This window comes from Lonchura striata, chromosome 2, assembly GCF_046129695.1.
Source record: "Lonchura striata isolate bLonStr1 chromosome 2, bLonStr1.mat, whole genome shotgun sequence".
NCBI classification, from domain to species: domain Eukaryota; kingdom Metazoa; phylum Chordata; class Aves; order Passeriformes; family Estrildidae; genus Lonchura; species Lonchura striata.
The window spans coordinates 35,778,610-35,806,456 of NC_134604.1; the positions used below are offsets into that span (position 1 = coordinate 35,778,610).

The following is a 27,847-nucleotide window of genomic DNA, read 5'->3' on the forward strand; positions in this document are numbered from 1 at the left end:
CCCTCTCTTATTTCAACATTTGCCTGTTGTCACTCATCCTGTTACTACATGTGAGTCTGAAAAGCTTAGCTTTGCCTTGATGATCTTCCTGTAAGTACTGAGGGTCTGTTATTAGTTGTCTTCAGAGGAACTCCCTCTCCAGGCTAAAACGTGCCAACATCCCCCATGTTCTTTTCAGCAGGTCAGTGCTCCATCCCCAACCATCCCAATAGCACAGTTCTCAATTTGTCTCCTTTTGTTAATCTTCCCTGTAGTGCAGGAACCAAAACTGAACAGAGTTTCCAGGTACAGGCAAAGTGTGAACTATTGGAGAATAATCCTTTGCTCATTCTCCAGCCTCTGCTCCTGCTCATCCAGCCCAGGATGCTGTTGACCTCTTTGCTGCCGGGACACACAGCTGGCTCATGCCCAGCTTGCCATCCATCAGGAGCCCCAAGCACTTTTCCACAGAGATGCTGACAGGCTGTCAGTGCCCAGGCTGGGCTATTGATGGGAGTTAGTTAGCCTGTGCCAGGGGCAGGATTTACTGTTTCTTCCTGCTGAACATCATAAAGTCTTCTTCAGGCCCTTCCTCCAGTCTGTGTCAGCCTTGCCTTCGAGTATCTCACAGTGAAATGAAGTGTCACCTCCAAATATGATGCATGTCTCACTTCTTCAAGATCACTGCTAATGATGATAGAGAAAAGCTGAAAAATTTTTTTAGTTACTACAGCTCAGATAATAATTACTTTTTAAAAAATCTCATACCATCATCTTACTTTGGACAAGTTTGTTACCTACAGAATGAATAAATGAGAAATCAGTATAAAACTGGTACTAGTTTTTTACTAGTACATAATAGCTAGAAGCAAGGCATTTTTCAGGGGAAACACTAAAATCATTAGGGTTTAAAGGAAAATGTAAGTTATTATTAATACTTTATAACTATTAGCTTTTCTAAAATACATCTCATATACCAAAATAACCATGCAAGTTTGGGCCATATCCTGTTGCTTCTTGGCCCATGTAGTCACAGAGATCAGTGATTGCATATAACAAGAAATATAATTTGATTCTGTTTTCTTGATGAAAACAAGAGGAAGAAACAGGAGTCACTTTCCTTTTCATAAATTTATGCTTACTTTCTGAAAAAAGTGTTATTTTCTGGTGATTTCATAGGCCTGCAGAGAGATTGTGACTGTGCAATTGTTGATGTGTTCCATATAGGGTCCCCTACCAGTATCTGTTTCTTTCAGGTTGTGTATGAATGCAGGCTCATGTTTGTATTAAATTGCATAAAATCAAAGCATGTAATTCAAGATGCATCTAGATTAGTATTTGGTTTTGATCAGAGGTGTTTTTTGAATGTGATTTTGACTGTCTTTGCGGGATCGTCTTTTAGAAAACAGCCCAGCACTTGTGCAACTAACTCATGAGTCCATGGGATTGGTAAGTATTTAGTTAATACAGACAGCTTTATATCCTTTGTACAAACGATTACTCTTCAGCACTGGAAAGCGTTTTACTTTTTGCAGCCTTTTAAGTGAGTGAGTTTTTAAAAAGACCATCAACATTCTAGATTTACAGCTGGCAGGTTGCAGGTGTTTACTGGCAAATGTTCACCCAGGAAAATCCACTGTCTGAATGAAAAGTTGAATATTAAAGAAAAGTAAACATTACCACGGGTAAGGTAAAGTTGCTAAAGATCACCCCTTTGTCTCATTCACTCAATGAATCAAATCTTTCTTAGCCTAAATCAATAAAGGAAATTAACAAATCCCCTTTAAAAAATGAAAATTAAATAAAACAGACTTATTCCTCTGGAGCTCTTATTCTCATATCAGCTTATATTGTTCTGAATGAAATTGTTCTTTAGAGCACTTGTACAGTCATTCTGGGGATTCTAAGCTTTTCTAGCTGCTTTCTGGGGCTTTTGATTTTCAGTATGAATCTAGGAAAACTTCCAAATAAAACATTCATGCTTAGGTTTATACTTCATTACCCTGATTATGCTATTTATGAAAAAAACCACCCCAGTCTTTTTATATCTCTCTGGCATAATTTCTTATTGATTTCCCCCATCACTCAAATAGCTTCTATGATTGGACTTTTATCTTTAATTTCCTTTTCTACTGCTGAGAATTTTATTTCTTTCCCCTATTCGTTTCTCATATGTAAAGACATAAGACATACCAGTATGTCTTATATCACATAGTTTCTATTTATAGAAAAAGCTTTCCTATTTTTTTTAGTTCAGATGCTGTTTGCATTTTTAAATTTTCACTGCATAGAACTTTTTCCAATAGAAAAGCCCCATTTATTCCATGTGTTTTTTCTTTCTGACTCCTATCCTTTGGCTCCTCTCACAGCATTTTTTGTCTCAAACATTCAGGTTTCTGATAATTTATTGATGCTAAATTCCTTGGAAGGAATATATTTTTTCTGTGATTCCCTGTTATGTTATACTATAGTGAGGAGGGAATTCTGCTTGCATCTTGCATAATTTTTAAAAGGAATCCCTGCAGTAACTGTGGAAGTTAGAGGATGGCAATTTAAATGACAGTAAAATGTTTCATATACAACATTCACTGGGAAATGTAGGTCAGTGGAACAGGCTCCCCAGGGACGTGGTCACAGCACCAAGCCTGCCAGAATTAAAGGATAGTCTGGACGATGCTTTTAGTCACATGGTTCAGTCTCAGGCAGGAAACTGCGAGGAGCAGGGACTTGACGTCAGTGATAGGCACCTTCCAACTCAAAGTGTTCTGTGATTCTGTTGTTTCTCTTGTCTTACACCACATGCCTGAAACCTGGATCTACACCCTTTACTTTTTTCGCCCCTAACCTATAATTTCTCCATTCAGGAGGTTTATACATTTTGTGGCAGGGAACATTCACAGTTCTGTTTATAGGAGGACCTACTGTGGACATTCTGTGAATACAGTGGATTTATATGTGAATACATTTTATATGCCTCTACAATAAACCACTTCACATTCTTTTCTTTTGATTTTCTTTCTGTGGGAGTAAAACATAAATAGGCAAAGCTTTCTGCCACCATTTTCATTTCTACTTTATCTGTTGTCTTCTACTTCTATCCTTACTTAAGTGTTTTTCTCTTCTAAAAAAAGCACAGGACTAGTACTACATTCTCTTAACTTTTTCAATGTCTTTTTCCTGCGCTTCCAGACAACTGACAAACTTTCACAATGAAAAATATCTTTTCCTCATCTGGAACTGCCCTTTACAATTCATGCACCTTATAGATATTCTATATGCTGTTTTTTACCTTTTCTTATTTCAATGGTCAATGTTGTATCAGTGATGGAAAGATTTGGTTGTGTTGGGTCTGAGGTCCCAGCTATGGAGGTTACGAGATGAATTAGGAAGTATATTTTGTTAGGTGAATTAATGTAGATAGTTTCTGTAACTGATGTGGTGCTATTAATTTATTGTTAAATAAAATTTTATATTGGTGATTTTACCAATAGCAGAACATCACAAAGGACCTTCCTATTGTCAAAACTAAATGCCTTCTTGATCCATTTTGATTCTGTGTATCAGTATTGCTACATCAGTCTTTGAACATGCGTGTGCTAAGAAAACTGCGTTTTCTACCCTGCAGCAGTATTGCTTTTATAATCTTTAGTGCTCTTTGTTTTCAGCAATGTTCCAAATATTTTGAAAACTGCAAGGATATATCATTTTTGTGCCTATTTCTGCATTTCAACTCACCTTTCTGATTTCTCCTCTAAGGTAAATAATTACAGTTTAGAAGAAGTTACCCATGAAGAGGCAGTAGCAATACTGAAGAACACATCAGATGTAGTGTATCTGAAAGTTGGAAAGCCCACCACCATTTACATGACAGATCCATATGGCCCACCAGATATTACTCACTGTAAGTGACTTCTGCAACTTATTTTACAAGAGATATTTCAGTTTGTCAGATGATTGTATTTTTTTCATAGCTTGTTCAAAGTACCCCATTAAAGTTTATGAAACAGCTTGGAAGGCTACAAAGATGAAATGTTTATTGCCACCTAAGAATGCTACGCTCAAGAAATATTGCAAATAATTTAACTCTGCTAAAGTATTTTTGCAGCAAAAATAGCAATGTAGAAGATACATGGCTGTGCTCATTCCAATTAGCCATTGTCCAAGTGATCAGACTGAACTGTAACTCTTGTGAAGATTACAGCAATAAGTACATGCAAATGCGTTTTGTAATATGATTAGATTTGTAGCCTGGAGTCCTCTGTCCACTGAAAAATTGGAACAAGCAGCAAACCATCTTGTACAAACTTAGTAGAGGCCTGAGGCAAATATATCTCATATTTGAATAAAATATTTTACTGGAATGTAAAAATCACTGCTCTACTTACAAAACTTTACCTATTTTCTGTGGATATCCAACTCATGAAGTCACAGAATGGTTTGGGTTGAAAGGTACCTTGAAGACCATCTCGTTCAAGTCCCTCTGCCATGAGCAGGGACACCTTCCACTAGACCAGGTTGCTAGGAGCCACATCCAGCCTGGCCTTGAGCACTTCCAGGGATGGTATATCCATGGCTTCTATGTTCCAGTGCTTTATTACTCCTATTGTGAAGAATTCATAAATCATTAGTCCAATTTGCTTTATTCTCAGTCTATCTATTAGCTTTATATACGTTCATCAGGATTTTTTTTTTCCAGAGGACCAAGGCCTTGTTTGTCCTTGCATTCAATGCACATTCTGTCGTAGGAAAATTTGTTTAAATAATATGGTAAAACTCAGTGAAATATCTCATAGGAAGGGAAGATGTCCTCATTTAAAAACTAACTGATTTCAATCAGGGTGTCATATCCATGCACTCAAAAGCATCTGGGCTCATGTCCAGCACTCATATAGAAAGATGTGCATCCAGGTGCATCCCCAGGACTCCCTGAGCTGACCACGTACAAGGGTTGATGGCTGGCTGTGGAGTCCTTATCATATATATATATATAATGTTGACAATCTCCTTGCTGGAGTGCTTTTTGGACTCTTAAGGAGATTACAGCAATGAGGATCTTCTGTCTCTGCCATCTGTCCCTACTATGCATGTCTTTAGGATTTACTCAGATCTCTGCTGGCTCCCTGTCTGAGTGTCCTAGGCTCCAAACTAGTCTTTATCTCCCACTACCATCTCTAAGTGGCTTGAATATTTGTTTTAGTTTGGGCGTAGGCTTTCCTGGTAAGTTGCATGTAATTCTATTGAGTATTGATGACTTATTGATGAATCTAGCTTTATCAATACATGCCATTCCTATATCTGTCATTCCTCCTGGTGTCCATACCAAGGCATTTCCATCCCCTTGGCATTCACAGGAATCTTAACATTTCAACTGCACTCTTTATACCACTGATACCCATTAGTCTAAACAATTAATTACTGAAAACTCCCTTTCTTCATTAGCTGTTCCTTAAAAACTGTCTTTCTTGGGTTCAGATCCAACAGGGACCAGCTGCACCATCTAACAACTGGATGGAAATATAATTTTTGACAAGAGCTTCAGCAGTCAACCCATACCCATCTTGATTTCCTGCTAATAATTCTGTGGACAATTAAGGCAAACTAAGGGTGGGGAAATTTACCAAGGGCAGTAAATGCTAAGGATTTAAATTTTTCTGCACTTTTGCAATGTTGCTGTTGTGGACTGACAAAGTTGAGGGAAAAGCTCAATATCCCAAATCCTCCTTATTCAATCTGCTCCATGAAAACAGAAGGGAAGGTTTTGTAACACGTATGTCAGTGGTATGCTCAGCCATGCTGAGGATGCCCATTTAGTTAGCAAATGTTACAACAGATGGCAATCACGTTGTTCAGTAGCAGCCTGGTCTGGATCTTAGCAAAGGGTAGGAAGTAAAAATGCTAAATGTCCCTATCCCATCTCCAGCTTTATAATACTTTCAAAATAATAATTTTGCAGGTCTAAAATAGTGTGGTTTATTATGTCAGATTATAGATCAACAGCATATGAGAAGACAGAAACAATTCCAGCGGGAAAGTAAAGGTTGAAAAGATTTGCAGTAGCCCTTCCCAAGCTGTTGGTGCATACAGATTCATTTATCCTCAGGGAACCTTTCATTACACCTACATGTTCAGAGTATTTCAGAATGCATAATGGCCTTTCCCTGTAGAGAGATTTTGCTTTGAAGCATTCTGTATCTCAGCATCTGAAAAAAAGACTGAAACTAATACTAGAAAGTTTAGCTATCTTCTTCTCATGAGAAAATTAATCACAGCTCATTGCAGAAGCATGTAACACTGCTTTTTCTATTTAGCCTTTCTTTTTCTAATTAAATTAACTAGAGATAGAAGACAACTATTACTTCATCTCTGCAGTCATAAGTGTCCTAGATAACTTAAGAATAGTAAAAAGCACAAAAACAACAAACCCTGCAAACCCAATATATAAACAGAGAACACAGTAATGTAACTTTCATCATTAATCAGTTAGATATTTGCATCCATTTTATATTTTAAGTATAGAAATTTTCTGTGGTCTAAATACCACCTGTGTTGATACTGAAATTTCAATTATACTGAGGATTTGGGCACCTTTAGTAGATAACAGCTTTGAATGTATACATAATTCTTACCACACATAAAATTCCTGCTCTTATCCTGCATTGAGTTCTTACTATGTTACTCCCATTACTGCACATTGGAGCCAAAAAGAGTGCTTTTAATCTCATTCTTTCCTAATTGCATTTCCTTCTGCTAGTCCTAAGTGAAGAAAATGTTTCCTGTCTCTCAAACAGGAGACCTATTCAGAGTCCCACTTCAGAAACTAAAGATCCTCTAAAGAGTGAATCCCTGCAAATAAGCCATCATTACTTCTACTACTAATAATTTTTTTTTTTTTTGGGAAAACTCCAGATGGTCATTATTTGTTGTTATATTTTAAGCTTGCTCAAGCCAGGATTGTTTGTTTTGATCTTATTTACAGCATTGAACCATGTTCTTGGTACTTAAATTTAAAAAATTATGTTCTTGTGCAATCTAATGGAACATTAAGGTTGCTGACTAGAAATGTTCATTTTTACCATCAGCTTATTCTCCACCAATGGAAAATCATATACTCTCTTCTGGAAACAATGGCACTTTAGAGTACAAGGCATCCCTGGCCCCTATCTCACCAGGAAGATACTCACCAATTCCAAAGCACATGCTTGTGGAGGATGACTACACCAGGTCAGATGCTTCTCTTTATTTGTTGCCTTTCATGAAATTATAAAGGACATAATTTAAGCATTTAGTGCATCTCAAATAAAATGCAGCATACTGTAGATTTCTATTCCGACTTTTTTTTTTAATAATCCCTAAAGAATTGTGACTACTGCATGGACCTACAGTAGCAGAATTGTATGTGTATAGTTAATTTCAAGGTAGAAGACATAGAGCAAAATGCTGGGAAGGTTCTTTTATGCCTTGTTTTAGATGAACACTGAATGTCACTGATGAGACAGTGTGTATTTATCTTTTTGTTTGAAGAACACTACCATTCACCTAGAAGACAGAAGTTGTTCAGTTTGGAAAATGAGCCTTCATTATAATGTCTAAGGCCACAGAAAATGAGATTTTTTTTTTTTTTTTTGGTGCTAGGCGGAGGCTGTTCTGATCCTCTAATATGACTTGCCCGTGTCTTACAAGTCAAAGAATCTCATCCACTTACGTATTCATCAGCTTTTTCTTGTTGCATGTGATTACTATATCAAGCAGTTTAACTTGTTGGATTAGACAGATTCAGAGTAACTAAATCATGATACAGTGTTTAATCAGGACATAAATGTGTGGAAACCACACTTCTCTTTCCTGTTTTGGTTAAAAGGGTTTCTCTTTTGTTTTGATTGAGAATGCAAAGCTGAAATTGATTTCCTTCAACTTATGAGACATTCAATTAGGATGTATTTTCTCCAAATGGTTCTCCAAGAAGTTACATTTTTAATTAATAGTTAGACATTGATTTCATTAAATCTGCACCAATGTTTTTACCTGTTCTAATAATGATCTTATAATTTCTCAAACGCCCATGTATAGGGAGAATATTTTTAATATCTGGGTTGCAGTAATGAAGGCTTTGTCAATGAGCTTGTAGGGCTGAATGGTCTTCTTCTATAATGAGACATCAGCACCACAGTTCCTGAGAAAAAATTAGAAAAGTTTAAAAAACAGCAAAAAAAATTGCAGGCTTAAAAGTAAATAATAACTAAGGACATCATGAAGTCACAGAAAGTGAAGGGATTAATTCTAAAAAGGGAGATAAGCAGTCCTGGGAATGAAAAGACCATGTAAACAGCTAGAAGGTTTGTAACGTGACGAAACATTGTTAGTCATGTTTCTTTGTTATCATATAGCTGGTTTTAACTTTCTAGTTACTTCGAGGGGGGAAAAAAAGAAGAAAAGAAGAAATAGTCATAGAAGGAAAGGCAGTGACACTCTTATCCCAACAGTTTAGCAGATACCCAGTAGAAAGCCTACAAAGAACCATACAGGATATGTATTGAAATTAATTAGGATGTCCTTCTGGCCTTTTTTTATGCTGATATTTTTAGACTCTTTTTAAACAAGCTACTTGTGCTGGTTTTGCTCCTGAGAGAAAAAGGAAATACTGGCGGTCTGTTTCTTGTCTGAGGTATTCATACCAATGTCCATTTTGCATTATTGTGAGGGAAAAAAAAAAAATGCCCAGAGAAGCTCTGTATATTCTCTGAAATACTCCACTCCTGTGTTCTTTTTCCTGTCTGGATTTCCAAATTAATGTATTGGCTAATGAAGGTCTGATATCCAAAATCTTCTTGTGGCATTGGCAGTATTGACAGGAGGTGCTGACTCTACAAGCATGATCTTCTGTGACAGTGTGTGGCACCAGCAGAAGTAAGGGTGTTGAGTGACCAGAGCAGGCTCTGAATGCCACAGCACAAATCAGATGCCAATCTCATCTTTCTGAACAAGTGTTAACTCTGACTTATTGAAAAGGAGCAGGGTATTATGAGCTTCATTTTATTAGTGATAATAGTTAATATGCCACATCAGGAAACAAAAGCACAAAGAGAAAACTAACATAGTCTTAAAGACAAATTACTCTTCTTGCCATTTCCTTGCTGGACATGCACATACATCTGAGAGACAACCAAGCAGAGCCAAAGACCAGTTTTCTTCTCTAACTACAATGACTAAGAAGCTCTGACCTTAAAAACCAAATCATTTAACCCTTAAATGCTGCTGAGTTGGGGTTTTTTTAATGTCCATTTGTCTAATTATTGCCTATTGAGTCAAGTGGGGCTAGTGAAATACAGCAGTTAATTCTCACAGTCATTTTCGCAGCTATAAACTCAGAATAGTGAATGCACTCTTTCTGTTCAATGCTGTTGCATTGTTGTTGACCAATTCAGAAGATCTTGTGGGAATTCAATTATCATATTGATAACTTTAGTAAAACCTATAGACGCCTTAATTGCAGCATTTACAATTAGGTTTTCTCACATAATGTTTTATAATTAAGATGTTTGCCAGCTACTGCAGTGCTATCCATTCAAACCACCTGGCTCTTGCTGTAATAGGTTTACAGGGCTAATTTACATTGTGCTCACATAAAAAAATTTATTACCCATGCAGTCTTGCAACACTTATGGCAGATTTTCATTTGTGCCAGCTAAAAATATTTCAGATGGTAACTTCTCCACTAAAAAAGGCTTTTGCAATTTTGGAATTTGCTCTACAAGTGTTTTGAGTGAGGCAGATGACAAGCTTCCCTTTAACTTACTTGTGATATTGAATCTACCAGTAAAGCTTAAATGATTAAACATTCTATGTAATTTGCCTACTTCCTCCTGCTGGTTTTATATTTTATTTTGTTTGTTCATTCCAATTCTGAGGTTTGTGGGTTTTTTTTTTTTTACCTAAATACATCTATTTTGCCTAACAAAAATAAGTTTCAATTTATAAAAATTTGTATTTTTTGGTCTGATATTGAATCTGTGCCTGAAAAAAAATTAGTTCATTCTATATAAAAAATAAACTCATCTGAGCACAAGGGTTAAAAAAGTAACAAATCACCATCAGCCATAAATTTTAATGAAGCTGAATGTCTCTTAATTACTGAATTTTTTTAAGTTGTGTGTATTGTTGGTACGAAATATTATCAGTGATTGGCATATTTTACTTCTTGATTTTACTGGATTTATTTTAAATTCATTTAGAATGGAAACTTTGGCTTCCTGTATTTTTTACAGCCATTATCACCTTCACAAGTTCAGATTAGTAGAATGTGGGATCAAAAGTGCATAAAAAATACATGTCTAATAATGCTGTCAGTACACGTGGCAAGTAAGATGCCGCTTGTTTTAGTTTCTAGTAAGATTAACTTGTTGTGCAGGCAGTGCAGGGGATTCACTGATTGTGTTCCTAACCAATCCCTGATACTGCCAGAGGGGAGAAACAGGATTTGTGGCGAATGTCACCAGCTGGGATAAATAACAGCTGGGATCAGAGTGACCATGAGTTGGCTTAGTTCTTGATTCAAAGGAAGTCTGGAAAGATAGTCAGCAAGTTATGGCTGTTAAGATTTCAGAAGAGCAGACCTCAGCCTTTTTGGAGAGTTGCTTAGCAAAATCTCTTGGGATGCTGCCACAGAAACACAGGGCCCATGAAAGATGGATGGTTTCTAAATAAAACTTATTGAGAACTCAGGAAGGAACCATCCTGTTGAGCAGAAAGGAGAGGGACTCGGCAGAAGGCCTTCATGGCTGAGCAAAGAGCTTTCTGATGACCTAAAATACAAAATCATACAAGCATTGCTTGACTGCTTGCCTGCTGACAAAATTAGAAAGCTGATTGATTTGAGCTAATACATAACATCATGGGTCATAAAGGAAAACAAAAGTGATTCTGCAGATGTGTGCTACTTTAAAAAAATGAAGGTAAAATTTGAGGAAGGAAAAAGGTGATGAATAGGAGAGAAGTTGATGTAGTGACAGATAATAAAGGAAAAGCCAGAGTACTCAACTTAAATGCCAGGCATTTAAGGGCCCAGAAGGTAATTGGAATAGTCATCAGAGATTGACTAAAAGCAGTCTATGTGCTTGTCCAGACTGGTTGACTTTCCTGATGTCTTTCCCGATTCCTTTCTACTGCTTGGATGAGGGGAGAGGAGTGGCTGCCCTTCACCAAGCAGTGCCACAGCACAGGTGCTGCCTCTTTGCTGAGGGAAAACACAGCTGACTCCAAAGTCATACCTGACTCGTGTCATAACTCCCACTAATGTGTTTCTGGGATCTGCTGTGCGACACATGGTAATTCCTTTTCTCCACTAGTTATCATGGGGAGTGGCTGCAAAGGTATTTCTCACACCTCTTCTGTAGGCAGGAAAAGCTGTAACACTGGGAGCACCCTTTAAAGCTCTTCCAACAGCCTCTCATCCAAACACAAGGAAGTGTTGGATGAACATGTACAGCTAATCAGAAAATAAGTATGATTTGTAATGGTTTGGAAACCTTGTGGATAGCCTTTTGGGTTTCTCCTGGATTGTGTGCTGCATTACCTTGCTAGTTATCCTTCTCCCAGCATGGCTATGCTCATTTGCACGCAGTGGTGTTGGTAAGGCTTTTGACCCAGTCACCTACAGCATGCTTTGAAAGCTGAGGAAGAGTGGACTAAAAGAAGGCACTGAGTTGGGAACTGACTTAACCAGTAGGTTCAAAGGGTGATGATCATCACTTAGCATGTGTCAAGTGGCCAGTGATGAGCAGAGGAACACGGGATACCTAAGGTATCAGTGAATATCTTCATCAATGACCTAGATCATGACACACAATGCACCCTCAGCAAATTTCAAGAGGATAATAAATTAAGAGGGAGTGGTTAGCATGACAAATGACAGAGATGTATTCTAAAGGGCTCTTGGTATACTTAAGAAATTGGCCAACAGAAACCTCATAACGTTCAGTAAGACGTCTGCATCTCAGGGAGGAGAGCTGCACACACTTGCGCAGGCCATGAACATCTGAATTGCAGCTTCACTAAAAATGATCTGGATGTTACTGCAGACACCAAGCTGAACATGGACCCAGAAGTGCACTCTCACTACTAGTCAGGTAATCAGCATACCAGGCTATCTTTGGAAGAGCATAGCCAGCAGAAAAATACCTTCTTTTCTAAAAGCCTTTGATCAGTTCCCATTCTTTGACTTTAGGAGGATTGTGGAGAGGCTCCAACATATTCTGAGAGCCCTAAATCATGTGAAGGTTGGAGGGGTGTTGAGGGCACTGGGGCTTGTTTAGTGTTGTGAGGAGGAGATTAAGGGGTCATCTAAGAGCACCCTATAAGCATTCAGTAGCAGAGATGATGAAACCAAAGTCTTCTGTGTAGAGAAGCACCAATGGCAACAAGAATTGGTTTTGGATGTTCTGATTTCAATTGCAGAAGAAATTAAAACATGAGATGGATAGAATAGTGCTGAAATAGTACTTGCTATGAAGGGCTCTGAAATATCCTCCATTTGAGATTTTTAAGCATTGTCTAGGTAAAATCTAGTGTTGTCAATAGTCCTGATTCCAACACAAGATTGGATCAGATGTCCTATAGAGATGCATTCCAACCAAATTTTATATGATAGTATTAAGGAAAAAAGATATTTTTTTGGTTTTGTCATCTTGTGGAACATGTGTTACTAACATAGCAGAGAGAGATGTTACAATTTTCTCTTTAGCATATTTCTGCCTTCCTACTTTCAGAAATATTAAAATGAAAGCCTAATTAAAACCTAAAAATCTTGTGGCTTTAAGAGGTTAATTTCTTCTGTCTTTAATGAACAACAACAAGAAAAGTTCCATAAAAATAAAGAACTGCCATCTTGAGTTTTTATTCCTTTTTAGCTTCAGATAATGGTAACATCAAACTTCTGTGCTTCAGCTGATAAAAAATTCACTTTAACATTTAACTCTGGTTAGATATTAAAGATTCATGGATTAAAAAGCTGAGTTATCTGTTTTGCTGTGTAAGGCATGTTTGATTTTTTTACATGCATTTTTGCAAAATAGCATTTTCTGGATGGGGAAGAGGTGCTGAGAACTGGATGGGAGAGAAAAGAGAACCATTAAGGTGAAGTCTAAGGAGATATTTTTTCCCTGTATTAAAAGTAGCATTCCTCAACTATTTCTTGTTTACTTACTTACCTAAACCTGCTAGTTGAATTGACGATGTTTTATGGAAACACTTATAAGTTTCTGTTGATGCACTGATTTGACCTTCCAGTATTAAACCATTACAACAAATATGGTTTGAGTTATAGGAGCACATGTAATTGTGAGCTCCCAACAATCATTCACCATGCCTAACCCAAACTCAGCATATTACCTCTACCCTAAGGAGAATAAACTATATGTAGTAGTATGGGAAGACTGATGATGTCTTTTATTTATTCCTCTTCTTAAATAATTTGTAAATTTGGCAGATTAGATGTTCAAGTTAATATTTTCATGCTTAGCTGTTGCCTGGAGCTGGATTTTTTATCTAGGGATAGCAAAGGTTTTGTGATCATTTTTCTTTAAAATTTTGTGTAAAATGCTAAATTAACTTGTTGCTAATGTAATTTTAATAACAACCATTATTGTTAAATTAAATTGCATTTATTTTTAACCATACCAGTATGATGATTTAAAGGATCGAAGGAGAATTACATACCTTACTTCATGTTCTAGTCTATGTTAGATATTGCTGTGCTATTATATTTTAAATCCCATAATATTCCATACATATATTCAGAGTGTTAAATTATAGCAGATGATGAAATAGAATCCAGACAGTATTTCTAATGTGTTTATGCAAAGCTATGAAAAAGTCAACAGGTGCAAAGTCTTTGGGAAAACTGCAGTGCATTTTCCTCCAAAACTTATTTGATAAGGTTTTTTTTGCAGTAGAACTCTTTCAGATTCTGTACTCACACTGCAGTATATCAAAGCTTCTCACAATTTTCTCATGCTGGCTAGATTATTTTTAAAAGCCTGCATGATTGAGCACAACATTAAATGGCCAAAGCTAGTTTCCTGTGTACTTATTTCTACCATCCCTTTCTGACACAGGAACATGGTTAGGAGGGATTCTGTTCTGTACCCTGAATGCCCAGTCCTGTCACATTTTAATATAGAAGAAACTGGAGGAATAGAGGGAGTGTGTTTAGCAAGGGATAAGCATGCAAATGAGGGAAAACTTGTCACTGGTATGTGAGAAATGAAATCACAAGAAGGGAAGGCTGGTCTTTAATAAGAAGACTTGGACTTGGAAAGGGAATTCAGGACAAGACAGGACATAATAGAAAAATAGGTGAAGAGGCATAAAGAAGCAGTGGGGTAGGGCAGTAGTGGAGAAGGGATTTCAGGCTACCAAACCAGCAAATCCCTCAGAGAGTGACACATGAGGTTTGGGGTAATCAATAGTTGCACAAGTACACTGGCCAAGGAGCAGAGATACAGAGCAAGTAGGAAAAGTTGCTGGTAAGATGCATAGGCCATCTCCCTCTAGAAAAGTGGAGAAGCACCCAGGGTTTCTGGGGGTGTGCATGATGTGGGTGTGATTCCATCAGGCAGTCTGTCATGTTAGTTGATTGTCTGTCTGTCTGTCTGTCCGTCTGGAAGATGCCAGCCTGCTGCTGTGACTGGTTACTCACTGTCTCTCACAAGCAGGGTTCTCATCTTTAGTTGTTAAGTTGGTGACATATTGAATCCAGTATGGTATCCCAGAATAGAATTTCTTCTTGGTTTAGTCTTTGATCAATCTAAGAAATTATGTTTCTTAAAAACAAAGTTAATTAAAAGAAGACTATTCAAGTTACACATTAAATGTTCAGTTAAAAGCGGAAAATAAAAGTTTATCTACATAACCGTAAATTGGACCCTTGGTGAAATGCATTCCTTAGATTAAAGCTTGAAATTGCTAACTTGTAAATCAACTATTTTATATTTTTTGTAATTAATACACAAATTTAATCTTTATGCATCTTTAACAGATGCATAATTGTCTGCCTAGAGTAAGATTTAATTTTCTTATCCAAATTTATTTCAAGTATAATAAATCTTGACTTAGGAGAATAATTTAAGTTAAAATAAAAATTTAGTCATTATCAAGTCACAGATAATCTCCTATTCCTGAGTTATCCTTGCATATTTAAATAGGCCTGTCAGAGATCCCCAAGTAATAGGATATTACTATTTCTAATACAGTCACTGGCAGCTACTTAGTACTTAACACTTACAAATGAACTAATCGAATTTTGGAATAAGCTTTAGTGTTTGTATGGAGATTTTTGAAATGAGGTAGCAGGATTGGCAGTGATAGCACACACAGAAATGGTAAGCAGCCTTCCGTACGGCACAGAGGAAAGGATAACCTCAAGTACATACAAAATATAACATGGACATCGACCCTTCGTACAGCTCTTGCCACTTGAGAAAGACACTTTGGGGTGGCTCTGGTTAGTTCTGTGGCACTGTCAGCTCAGTACTCGGAGCAATCACAAAGGTAATTAAGAATGAAAATAGGGTCTGATAGGAAAGGACAAGAATGCAAAATGTAATGGTTTTCTCTGTGAATCTGTGCATTCAAGTCTTGAGTCCTACATGGAGGCAACTGAAAAAAAAACCTCAGAAGAGGGTGAACAAGTGTGTAGCATTATTTCCAAGGAAAGATAAATAATAAATAATAAATAATTCCAGTATAGATAAAAGGTGTCAGAGAGAGGCAAAACAGAGTTCTACAAAAGTACCCATGGCACAAAGAAGGCAAGGGGCAAGGACAATTACTACTTTCTTACAACTCAGATACATGGAGTTTACAATGCATTCCCAAATTTGAAATATGGCAAATAGAAGGTTATTTAAACATTACCATACGTTATCAATGTGCAACCAAGTAACAGGCTTAGAGTACACAAACGTAGAGCTTTTTGGGTATGTCACAATCAAATGTGGGTCTCAGTGCCACAGGGAGTTGTGAAGCCTAAGAATATAAAAATGTCCGAATATGAATGAGAATAACTGCTGATTCATGGGACAAGCCTGCTGACTACACTCTTCTTGGATTTAATTTTGGGTCTGTGTGGTCCTTGCTGATTTTCAGCAGCTGAGCAGGTAAGGGCCATTCTTTGCTGGTCCCTGTTTCCTAAACAGTCACTGTGGGAAACTTTGGCCTTTGGTCTGACAGTCTCTCCATTCCTGTGTGAAACAGCCTTCTTTTCCATTACTGCAACAGAAAATCATTACTGATTTTTTTTTTTTTTCAAATTAAGCAGTCATTTCATTTCCTAATTCCTTATGATTAAGAATAATCAGTGTAGAATTTGATGTAGAATATTAGAAGTTCTAAATTCTACTTACGATTTTTTGTAGGCCATTTAGTTTGAAAACTCAATTAAAATGTTAAAATAGTATTGTTAAGAGGAACAAGGCAATTCTTAATCTTCATGACTGTGCTAAAAAGCACTTATTTTGCAGTTAAAAAAACCTTTAAGGCATATGAAAATAGCAGTTAATAACAGAAAAGCTGATAAATTATTAATTTTAGGGTTTCCAGAAAGAACTAACATACTGTACTTCAGGTATTTTCCTCCAGCTCTTCATACTTCTCCTCTGTCTTTCATGTAGTTGAAATAAACTTGTCATATGAGTGGTTTGGTCTCATTTAAATTGCCAGGGCACAACCTATAAAATAAAATCAACTATCAGTTCTAACTACCCTATTGAACAATTAAGGTATGTGGTTCTTCTAGAAGGTTATATGAATAAGTAGGTCAGTCGAAGGACATATGTATAGAAAATCACTGGCAATTGAAAATGGAAGATCTTGTTTGTATTAAATTGCCATTGATTTTTGGTCTAATAGTGAAATAATTCTTAAAATGTTCTTTGTCTACTTCCCTGCAACATTATATTAGCAAAACTAATGTGTTAGATGTCTTTTTTATAACTTGGATACAATTAAAAATTGCTATTAAAAAAAAAAGGAGTTGTAAACTTCTAGCACTAGGAGATTTATTTTCTCTCAGATTGAATACATTTTCTCTCAGATTGTTTCCTGGCTATAGCTCTGCATACTTAATATGCTGTGAGAGCTGAGCTGGTTTCTTTACATATCATAAAAGGTTTTGAAATGTTTTAAAACCTGAAAGTGTTATACTGTTAACATTTAATGTGCTGTGTTTGCAATTGATCCCTATCAAACAGGATTCCACAATTAAAAAAAAAAAAAAGAAAAAAATAAATTTTAAAATGAGGACCCTGCATGATGCTGAGGAGAGAATGGCTTTTAAAAATGCCATTTTTTATAACTTCTGTTCCACAATTAAGTCAGCTTGAAACAACAAAACAATGATGATATAATCAAGGAATAATAAGGACTGCAGACAACAAGGAATATTCACTTTACACAACCTGTTAAGAAATAAATAAAATCAGTGTTAAATCAATTTTCTACCTCCCACTGCCACTGTTATATTTTCCACCAATTAGTTCTACCTTTCTGTAAGAATTGTGCCTCACTGCTGTTACATCTGTTCTGAATAACAATTCCAGTTTTCATTTTTTTTTAGTTTTATTTTCTTGCTGGAAGAGTGACTCTGCTGTTCATGTTGCCATTTAAAAGCTTACCTTTGGCCTTAAGTGGCTTGATTCTCTGTCCTGTGAGTTGAACTCTCTGCTGGGGCAGGTTCAAGTCACGCTATGCTGTTACTTATATTTTCTACTTATATTTTCTGTTCCCTCCCTTTACTGTTCTGTGCTTTATTTTCAGACTAATGTAGTTATTACTGTCAATCCAGACCTAGTAGTTGCTGCTCTTATTTGCCACAAAGCTTTGTTTTTAGCTCACTGATAAAGACAGAGAACTGTGATGCCTCTTTGCCACTAAATAAGCAGTGTAGAGGCAGAAGGGGAGTGGGTCTGACTTAGAAGTTACTGCAGTAGTTAGTTATTTTTCAGAGTAGATCCACATTACATAATTTTGCTTTAAAAGAGATATTGCAATTATCAAAGATGTATACATTAATATTCACGCATTTGGGATTTTAAGGAGATTTTTTATGCATAGTTATTAACAAAAATTAATATAATGGACAAAAGAAATTCCATAATATAGTTCTTTGTTCTTCCTCAAAAAGAAGTTTCAAAAACTGCTTAGCATTTATTTTTAAATTAAACTTCTGAAGTTATACCTGCTGTAACTGAAAGAGATGCAATTGCACATAAACTGCAGTGTATTATTCTTCAAATAATATATATCTATCCTTTACACCTTTCTTAAAGCATGCTAAATGGCTTGCTACATGTTTTTAAATTCATTTGAAGAATTAGTTCATCATAAAGTAAGGCCTCAATGTTTATGTTCAGTTTGGCTCTTAATTATTTTTGCAAGGAAAGTTGAGGTGACCTTGGCTGTATTTTTTCATAATGGCACATTAAAAACTCTTTCTAAATAGCATTCTCATTATCTCATGCTTTGAGAGAGGACAATCCGTCTCTGTCATAGCACTGGAGAAGATGTGCGAGACAGAATTCATCAGGTGGGCTGATCCCTTTGGAAAGAAGTTCTTTCTTCTTTCTGTGAGGAGAAATATAAATGACACGAGAAAATGCTGCATTAGAATAATTATTTAATAAAGCTGGGTGGTCTTCACAATCTTCTTTTTTTGAAACAAGGTGTTTTCTTCCAGTAGGTGGATACTATTGTAGTTAAGTGCTTCTTTGCCATAGAGAAGGTGAAGAATGAGGAGGGTATTTGAAGACAGGCTGTTTTAGCAAGTATCTCATATTACTTTTTTGTGATTATTGGCCTACATGGAACACAGTTTGTCTGAGCAGGACAGTGATCTGCCCCATATCATTTTAAGCATTCCTATACTTTATATTTTTTATCCTAACTTTCAAATATTTTTACACGACTTAATTCTTATTTACTACACCAAGTTGAGAGAGAAAATATTATACTTGTCCTGGACATTAGATGTTATATACTGCATTTTTTTTCCAAATTCTTGCTTTTCTGTGCCAATAAAACATGTAGTCAGAGCCCAGCTATGCAGCTGGTAGTTGTTAGCCTATCATCTGAGTAGGATAGAGGTATCCGAAGGACCAGTGCAGTCTATGCTCTCAATGACTTTGAAGTGACATCTGAAGGGAAGCAGGTGGCTGTGGTGATCTCACACCACTTCATAGGCCTTATATCAAGTGCACTCATAACTGGAATTATCTGATATCCTAAATCTTCTTCTAACCAAAAAGTGCAAGTTTTAAAATAATATGAAGTATAAATTCCTTTTCTTAACCTTAAGACCTCTCTCTGCAGCTCAAATACAGGGGGTATGATGTTAACTAGGTCACAATATCACTTATATAACATCCGTGAGTATGGGACTTTATACTCAGAGTTGTTCCGGTTTCCTGTTATCTTGCCACCCAGGAAGCCTGAAAGGAGTGAAAAATGTTTCAAAAATGTTTTAAAACACGTTAACATTTGCTAAATGTTTTAAAATTTGTTGGCCTTTCTAAGACAATTTGTTAGGACTCTGTTTATACCTGAAGGACTAATTTGGTGTCAATATCTGGGTAGATGTTGAATGTTTAACTTCATTTTGCTTTTGGAGGCAGCTTGTAACTGTCAATTAACAAAGAAATTCCTCATATCTACCCATGTCTGTGGCATGATTTGTGTCTCAGCATGAGGTTGGATGGTCACTGACTGATGACTCAGTGTAGTTTGAGCATTCACAATAAATCCAAGGGGTAGCAACACTGATGTTGTCTACAACCGAGAGAAGACAATTAACTTGAATATGGGACACTAACAAATTTTTTATGGACTGGTTAGTGTTTTAAGCCATGGAGGAATCCAGGTTTTATTAATCTTCCTGCACCGGGGCAATATTTCTTCAATTTTCTTAGTAGGTATCATTTATATTTGATATTTGTACTTGTTCTTTCATATATTGCCTAAAAGCAAAAGTGGTTTCTAAGGGAATAAAATGCAGTATTGGACAACAGTGAAATAGAATAGTTTTTATCTGCATTTTTTTTTTGTTGAAAGCAACAACTGATTTAGTAAATAAACTATTAAATCCAGCTCTCTGAAACAAGTGAAATATAATGATAGAAAATGATTGCTAGCTTAAACATTTTTAAAGAGATTTTACTAAGTGCTTGACGCAATGCTTTATAACCAAATGAGTGAAAGCTTTGCTATTTTGATATTTGGTAATCTTAAATTGCTGGTTTTTTTAAAATGTAAAGTTTTCCCTGGGAAATTCAGGCACAGAGAGTTCTCAAATCATGTGGAAGATTGCTATGAATAATGTTATTAACATTGAGTAAGACCAATTTTTAAGTAAAGCAGCTACTCCTTTTCCCCCAAAGGACAAACCCAGAAGCTAACAAAGGAAATTAGATTCTCTGTATCTGCCAGCACATCCACGATTGTAATAAATTCTGGTACCTGTGAAAGTTACAGCAAAACCCACACCCATGTGAGGCATAGTGCAGCCAGAAGAACAAAAAAAGTTCATTAACTTCTTGGCCTCTTCATATTTTCAGGCTTCTGAAATAAGATTTCCATCTAGCTAATATTGTATGACAGTGATGAAAGGCAGTGGCATACCCTGAATCTTCTGGCAGAAGCGTGGCTATGATAGCAATTGACCCTTGGCACTCTTGAGAGCAGAAATGTCAGGAAACAATGAGTCAAGCTTCACAGCGCCAGCAGGCCCAAGGTGTGTCCTGGTGCCAAGGCAGGGAGGTTACAAGGTGGGAGATGCTCTGTGGACGTGGTGTGGGTTTGTTTTACAAACTGCTCGCTGCTGTCTCCCGCGGATGCTGCCTGGCTGTCGGTACCAAAGGCTGCGTTCCCTGCTCCCCTCTCCCAGGCGCTCCTGGCAGGGCTGTGGTAAGTATTGCCTCCCCGGGCAGGTGCCTCACGGCAGCAGGAGAGAAACTTCAGTTTTAAGCTCTTCTTGTATCTAACTTCACAGGCTGCTGTTTGCAACTTGGAGCAGCCCTGCAAGTGCGATTGCAGTAGCCCTGGCAATGAGGTTAACTGTTTCAGATGTGGTCTGCATAATCAGATTTTGAAGGCTGAATCTGGAAAGAGTGCAAAGAACTCTTAAGACGCAATGAACTGCCTGCCAATGATATGAATTGCTCGCACAGTTTGTTGCCATCAGTGTTATCCTAGGATATGGGTCAATTTGACTACAGCTCTACTTGCAAAGTCCCAGCTCTCTGTGACAGGAGTATGTTGTATTAACAAGTAATATGTACTTCATCTGTATTGTAAATTAATGGGTAAAAAATACTTCTTTTTCAGGTAACAAACATTTTCTTCTATGCTGTACCCAAAATTAAGATCACAGAAAGCTGTGTGGATGTTAGATTAAAAAAAATAGAAATACTATTGGGGAAAATGCCTCACCTTCTCATCTTCAGTGATAAGATATTCCCTTTCAGTGCCGCACTTCCCACAGAGCAGTTTTATGGTCCACTTGTATTGTGTATATTTATATGCAGCTACTTGAATGCCACACTAGTGTTATCAAATCTAACAATTCCTTTAACATCACACTTTAATTGTTGGAAAAGCCCCACTGAAAAGCTCTTGACAGATTTGCTAAGCATGCTTTTAAAATGATTGCTGTGTTTTCTCAATATTCTCAGCAACTAATATGCACCTGATCTTTTACTCTTGTCTCTGTATCACCAGGCCTCCTGAACCTGTTTACAGCACTGTGAACAAACTGTGTGATAAACCACCTTCTCCTAGGCACTATTCCCCTGTCGAGTGTGACAAAAGCTTCCTTCTTTCAGCTCCCTACCCCCACTACCACGTAGGCCTGCTCCCTGACTCTGAGATCACCAGGTACTGCATGCGCTTCTTCCTCACCTCCTTTGTTTAAGTGCATGAGCATCACTGGATTTATCTCATAGTTTGCATCTTCACCATAGATCTTTTTCTACAGCTTGTGCTTATTTTTAACCATGCTTTCACATCTGGGAGATACATGCTGCCTTGGTATATAATTTTGGTCATCCAAAATCCAGTGATGAACACAGGCAATGTTTTGATCCATTGGAATGGTGCTCTAAAAGAGGTTACATAACATGTACCACATTTTGCAACTGAATTCAGTGTTTGTTTCTCTTTGAGTATGGAAAGTGACCAAGACTTCACTGAAAACTGTAGTGATTTGTTTTGATTCAGTCACTTTATTCCTTTGTTGTGCTTACTTAGTTCACTGAGCATCTATGGGCTTATAGGACAGCTGTCTAAGCCATTCAGAAGAAATAGAGCAAAAAATAATCACCTCCCTCACCAAATCAGGGTTAAGAATGCATCTAAAATTCAGCATTCCCTAGGCTAGCTGTGCTCTGAGAGGACAGTTAGGAAAGGCTAAAATTATGAACATTTCCATAACTGAAATAATGGAAGATCTTTCCGTAAAACATTGTCAGTGATTGCCTCCTAATAAATATTTAATGAAGGAAAGCAGACTATCCAAAACCTTACACTAGTATAACCCCGCTATTTTTCTATCTAAGGATAGTAGTAAACCATTTGCAAACAATATTTGGGAGATAGAGGAAGAGTTAGGCACAATTTTTCTGGAGTGCTTCCTTTGCTAGGAAAAAAATTCTCATCTTTTATATTCTAGAATAGAAGAAATAATTGTGTTTGGAGCTTTGATCACAGACATTTTCTACAGGAAACATTTTTCAAATCAAAGAATAATCTGGGAAGAGCAGAAGTGTGTAAGTGGAAAGTAAAATGGTAAAATAGTGTGAGATACACTAACAGGAAAGAAACCCCAGGGATTATGAAGACAGTTGTGAAAGGCATTGCAATGCTATAGAAATAGAAAGCTCCACTAAAAGCAAGAAGACAAATACTAGCAAATAATGTTACAGATGTGGTAAAACCATGCAAAATATGTCAGTTTATTAGAATGAAAACTGTGTAGCTTCTAGAAGTTGTAAAAAGATTCTTAATCAAAGTGGTCAAAGTGATTAGTCAAGCTGTTCAGCCCAGTGCAAGTATGAGTGAAACACATTGATTACAGTGTTTTATAAAGGTGTAAATATCTGCAGGCACTAACAGAGCTACCCATAATATTTTAATTTCTCTGCTAATGTTGCCTTATATTGCATAATTACTCTGGTTTTTTAGGTAGAGTATAAGTATGAGTAATTTATCTGTGCATGGCAGTTCTTCTGAGGTTTTAGAATGAGACAATGGAAGATTTCGTTATAGAAAGACTCCTATAGTGGTCCCCTTAGAAAGAAAGATTCCAACTTGAACTAGAAAGTTGAATGAGTGGGTTCTAGGGGATGCTGGAGCCGTGGAGTTGAGTGCCTTGCTGAACTACCTCTCTAGACATGACCAGTATGGAGAGAATTTGGGGAAAAGATTATATTAAGGCTGCCACATACATAGAAGTCAATAATCAGTAATGCTCTGGAGGGCTCAAAAAACTAGGCCATTTTGGCACCTGAATGTATAATTCTGTACATTCTTTTGATTTATGATTGGTTGATTGACTGCTCGGTCATCAGATATTTGATGGCCTGACATCAGGACTTGGAAAGCTAGGTATTATTCTACTGAGTGTGAGTTAACAATTCTCTTTAAGAACAAGGTTTCATTTATCTTCATTCTACTTTGATGTAATTTTGAGTTCTAGTTCCTATATATTTAATGAGTTTGTTTAAATCATCAGTCCAACAAAAACTGCTAAAAGAACATAATATATGAGAACAAAAACAGCTCATGGTTAAATGTGCTGTGCTATACTCTGCTACATGCTGTTGCAGAGGCAACTGATTACTATAATTTGTACTTCCTTCATACTGTGAAATAACATTCAGATGGAAAAGATGACAGTTTTCCATGTTCTCAGTACTGTCATCTTTTCCACAGGACTCTGAATAGTTGAGTGTGGAGGAAGACATTTGAAATAATATTTCAGCAAATGCCTTTGGTGAGGAAAGTGACAGCTTTACAACGGATCATGATTCAATTTCCAAATGGACTCAGTATTCACAGTTGGAGAACAGATTTTAGAAAAGTACTGATATCAGTTTTGCCCTAATGCAAGTGGCTGTTCTTCCAAGAGTATTTAATGTACACAGCCCTAAATTTCCCAAAGGCAATGTGTTTCAGGACTGTATTGTGTTGAAAATTTTGAAGAATTAATCCAATAAAAGACTTGGTTTAAACCCACAGCTGTGAGATCACCATCTCTGTGGGAAGTTATACTAAAAAAAAAAAATTTTGAGATACTGACCAAGTATTTTGAAAGGTTCTCCACTACATGCCTGAACTCCTCAAAGCTCTTTTCCTCTACATTAAACACTTCAATGAGCTCCAGTCAAAACTACAATGTACCTCGCTTTCTTCATCCAAACTTCCTAGAAAGAGCTCTGCATCAGAATTTGTGAGCCTCAAGTTTGGGGAGGAAATGGCAGGGATTATTTATTTGTTTTAATTATTACAGTTATTGTTGTATCTCAGTGCTCCAATATTGGGAATCTGCTGTTCATCTGCAAGAAATTCAGTTTGACAAATGACTCTTCCAGAGGAAGAGGAACATGATGCCATATTCTCTCAACTGAAATGTTTGTAAGCAGGCCAACGCCTTTCAAATTGCTGCTCCAGATAATTTGTCAGCTGCTCCTCAGATGATTGTTTTGTCAAGGCTCATTAACTTAATAGGCAGAGAATTCATAGGGCAAAGCTTTATTTGTCTATAATAAATTCAAGTTTATAACCCTGGCTTTTATGGTGGCCGTCAACTCCTGGGAGATTTGGAGGTCTAGAACAATGTACTTCCATTTTAGGATAAGTGTAATTTGTTTTTTGATTGAGTTATCAGTTCATATATATTGATATTAAGAGAGCTCTGTCAATGTGCAACAGCTGAAAATCTGTACCATTGAAGGCAGGGGTAGAGAGAGAATTTTGGAGTAGTGAGTTTTCCTTTCAGAGCAGCATGTGGGAATGGATGTGGAATATTCATGTTCTGGCCCCTGTCATTATTGACTATTATGTCTACAAATAGAAGATTATTGTCAGTGAAAGGAAATCACAGCTCATGGATGAAACCCTCTTTCTACAAACACGAGACTTTATTTCAACACTGTGTAGCACAAAGTGTTCCTAGGCTTGCACTGAGAAATTCATTGCATTCCCCTCCACAAAGATACATTTGAAAAATGCTTTGTTTTTTCCTAGAATGTACATCCTTGTTTTCACCAAAATCTTTCTGGCCCTCTAGTTGCCTCTAGTATACTTTTTGGTAAAGGGCTGCCTCGAAATTGTTGGCTTTGTTTACTTTTTTGTTTTACTCTATAGGTATTTAGGAAATTTTATGAGTCTCTGATCATGTGATTGCTTTTTTTTTTTTTTTTCCTTTTATTTTTTTTTTGAGTACATGTAGGGAAGGAACTAATGGTTGGATTTCATTTCAATATAGTTGATGAATCAGATTAATGACAGCATTTTTTTAGAACCACCTCTACTTTCTTTGAGATGGGGATTAGGGAGAGAAGATAACATTGGCATGAGGCTCTAGGGCAGAGTCTTGAAGAAAACAGTGTGCCTTTGCATTGGTATTCAAAGGTAACTGAGCACTGTGGAGCTCTGAAGAGCCACAGGAGTAAAAGTGTGCTGAAATTAATACAGGCATATGAGTCAGGAGACTGCAATGTTCAAAACCTTGGTGTGTGATGCTGCTTCCAGTGTGTGGCACAGAAGGGTCACCCCACTCCTGTGGTCTCTGCAGCCAGCCTTGTGTATGTCTGCCCTAAGCACTGCTGCCTGTCGTCCTTCCACGTAGTTTTAGGGATCCCTGGGATCTCTCCACAGGCCATGAAGACCACTGAGGAGGTGCTGATAGCTGTTCACAGAGCCTGGGAGGAAGTTAAGGTAGCTGCACTCAAAGGTGTGACTAGTGAGTCTCTCTGGTAGTCACTCTCTCATTATTAATATCTGCACAGCCTTTTCTTTCCTAGCAACCTGCTGGGAGTGAGCTTATTGGCAGAGTGATGCATAAAACTGCACTTGTGTGTGGCTGCCTTCCAGGGAGGCTCTTGTCATCTTTATTGAAATTCACACTGCACAGGAGTACTCATTGTCCTCCGTTCAATCCCTTGTGTTTAATATGGGAATTATATCTCCCAAAACACATCTCACCATATTTTGTGGTTTTGAAATGCCTGGCAACCTGAGAATGGAGCCTATCAAACAACTAGTAAAATAGCACTGATATTATGAAATTGAGTCTTCAACTTGGCCCACATAAACACAACCACCTTTCTTGAATTTAAAAATAACTTCTGAAAAAATAATTTCAACTGTTTAGTTCTCTTAGTTTGCCTGGTTGGTTATTTGTTTGTTTGGTGGTTTTTTTGGTAGAAATTTCAAATACTAATTACAAAATAGGAAAATAGTCTGTTTAGGTCAAATGGATGTAAACACTCAGATACTTAAAACAAGAATCAGTGCAGATTTGTGCTTTTTATTTTAACACCTTCAGATCAGCTTCTGGACTGATCTGCATTTTACACAATCCAGCCACAGACAGCAAGCTTATTTATAATGAAGTACTACTATTAAAAAACATTGCTTAAAGACAGTGGAGAGGAATCGACACACAATTCTTAATGTGGATTTTTTGACCATAAAAATAGGCAATACCGAGGTTCAGTTTATTCAATGTCAATGAAAGCAATCTAACCTTAAAGTCACAAAAAAACCCCATCTTTTGAAAATATAAGATACCTGGTTAAAATAATTCTTAGTGAAGTAGCTCCTTGGAATCAGAAGGTGGCATTTTAAAAAAGTGAATACTGTGGGGTTTAGTTTTGAGAAGTGATTTTTAAGGCATACTTATACACAAATTTGGGCATGCAGAGGCACAGAGCACATAGCAACTCCTAAGCAATTTAAGATTAAACTGGTCATCACAAGGGTTGGCTTGGGTGCTGATGTTCATACTGAAGGGAATTGAAGCATCTTGTTGATTTCCGTGAGAATCAGCTATGTAAGTGCTATAGCCTTCACTCTCTGAACAACATCTTTAGCAATTCAAGCACTTCTTTAACTCCTAGACCTCTTTAAAAATAAGCCTGGAGACCTTGACTCACGGGCAGGACCACACCTCAGTGGGTGGCAGGATGCAGCCCAGATGAACACAACTACATGCACCTTATGCTTGACAGGGTTGCGCTGCTTCTGAAAACACCTTCAGATCTGAAATATTTTATAGTTATAAGGGAAAATACAATCAGCATAAACTGTGTTGATTAACTGTCTGCAACTTAAATGCAGTGTTCAATGTAGATTGTCCCTGCTTGTGAATCAGCCTCCTGAGGCCTTTAAATTATTTAAGGATCTTTTGGAAATGATAAAAGTTAATTGTGGATTTTCTTTATCACTTTCAATTAACAAATTAGAAAGTCTTAACGGGAACAGTTTCCTATAATTTCTGTTTAATCCTGACTGAAGTGTTCTTTTCAAGTCAATGATCCAGTCATATAACTGTTAGGGTTAATGAAAGAAAAATGATGCTGCCTTTCAATCTCAGCTCACATGCTATTTTGCTTGAGTGAATCTCTGACCCTAATAAGCACAAACATTCCTATAAACTCACTTAAGTGCTTTCATTTTTTTTCATGAGGAGTCCTCTATTTTGGGGGCTATTAATTAAAATTGCTAGGAAGATGCAATTTTCAAAAACTCAGAGACATGCTTGCAGGAGAATCTTAACATGTCAAGGCATAAAACCTCTACAGTTCAAGTGTTTAATTATGTA

The 27,847-nt window shown here is 37.0% G+C and overlaps 1 protein-coding gene across 25 annotated transcripts in view; it reads left to right on the forward strand.

Moving 5' to 3' along the window:
* Window positions 1-27,847, forward strand: part of DLG2 (discs large MAGUK scaffold protein 2) — a 989,662-nt gene that overhangs the window by 709,673 nt on the left and 252,142 nt on the right. For 22 of the 25 annotated variants that reach the window (XM_031505123.2, XM_031505124.2, XM_031505125.2 and 19 more), the window contains 3 exons: window positions 3,736-3,880; window positions 7,059-7,200; window positions 21,742-21,897. In XM_031505123.2, coding sequence (XP_031360983.1) covers window positions 3,736-3,880; window positions 7,059-7,200; window positions 21,742-21,897 — 443 coding nt within the window. The remainder of the gene's footprint in view (window positions 1-3,735; window positions 3,881-7,058; window positions 7,201-21,741; window positions 21,898-27,847) is intronic. The other 3 variants (XM_031505137.2, XM_077781319.1, XM_031505138.2) reach the window with 1 other exon arrangement.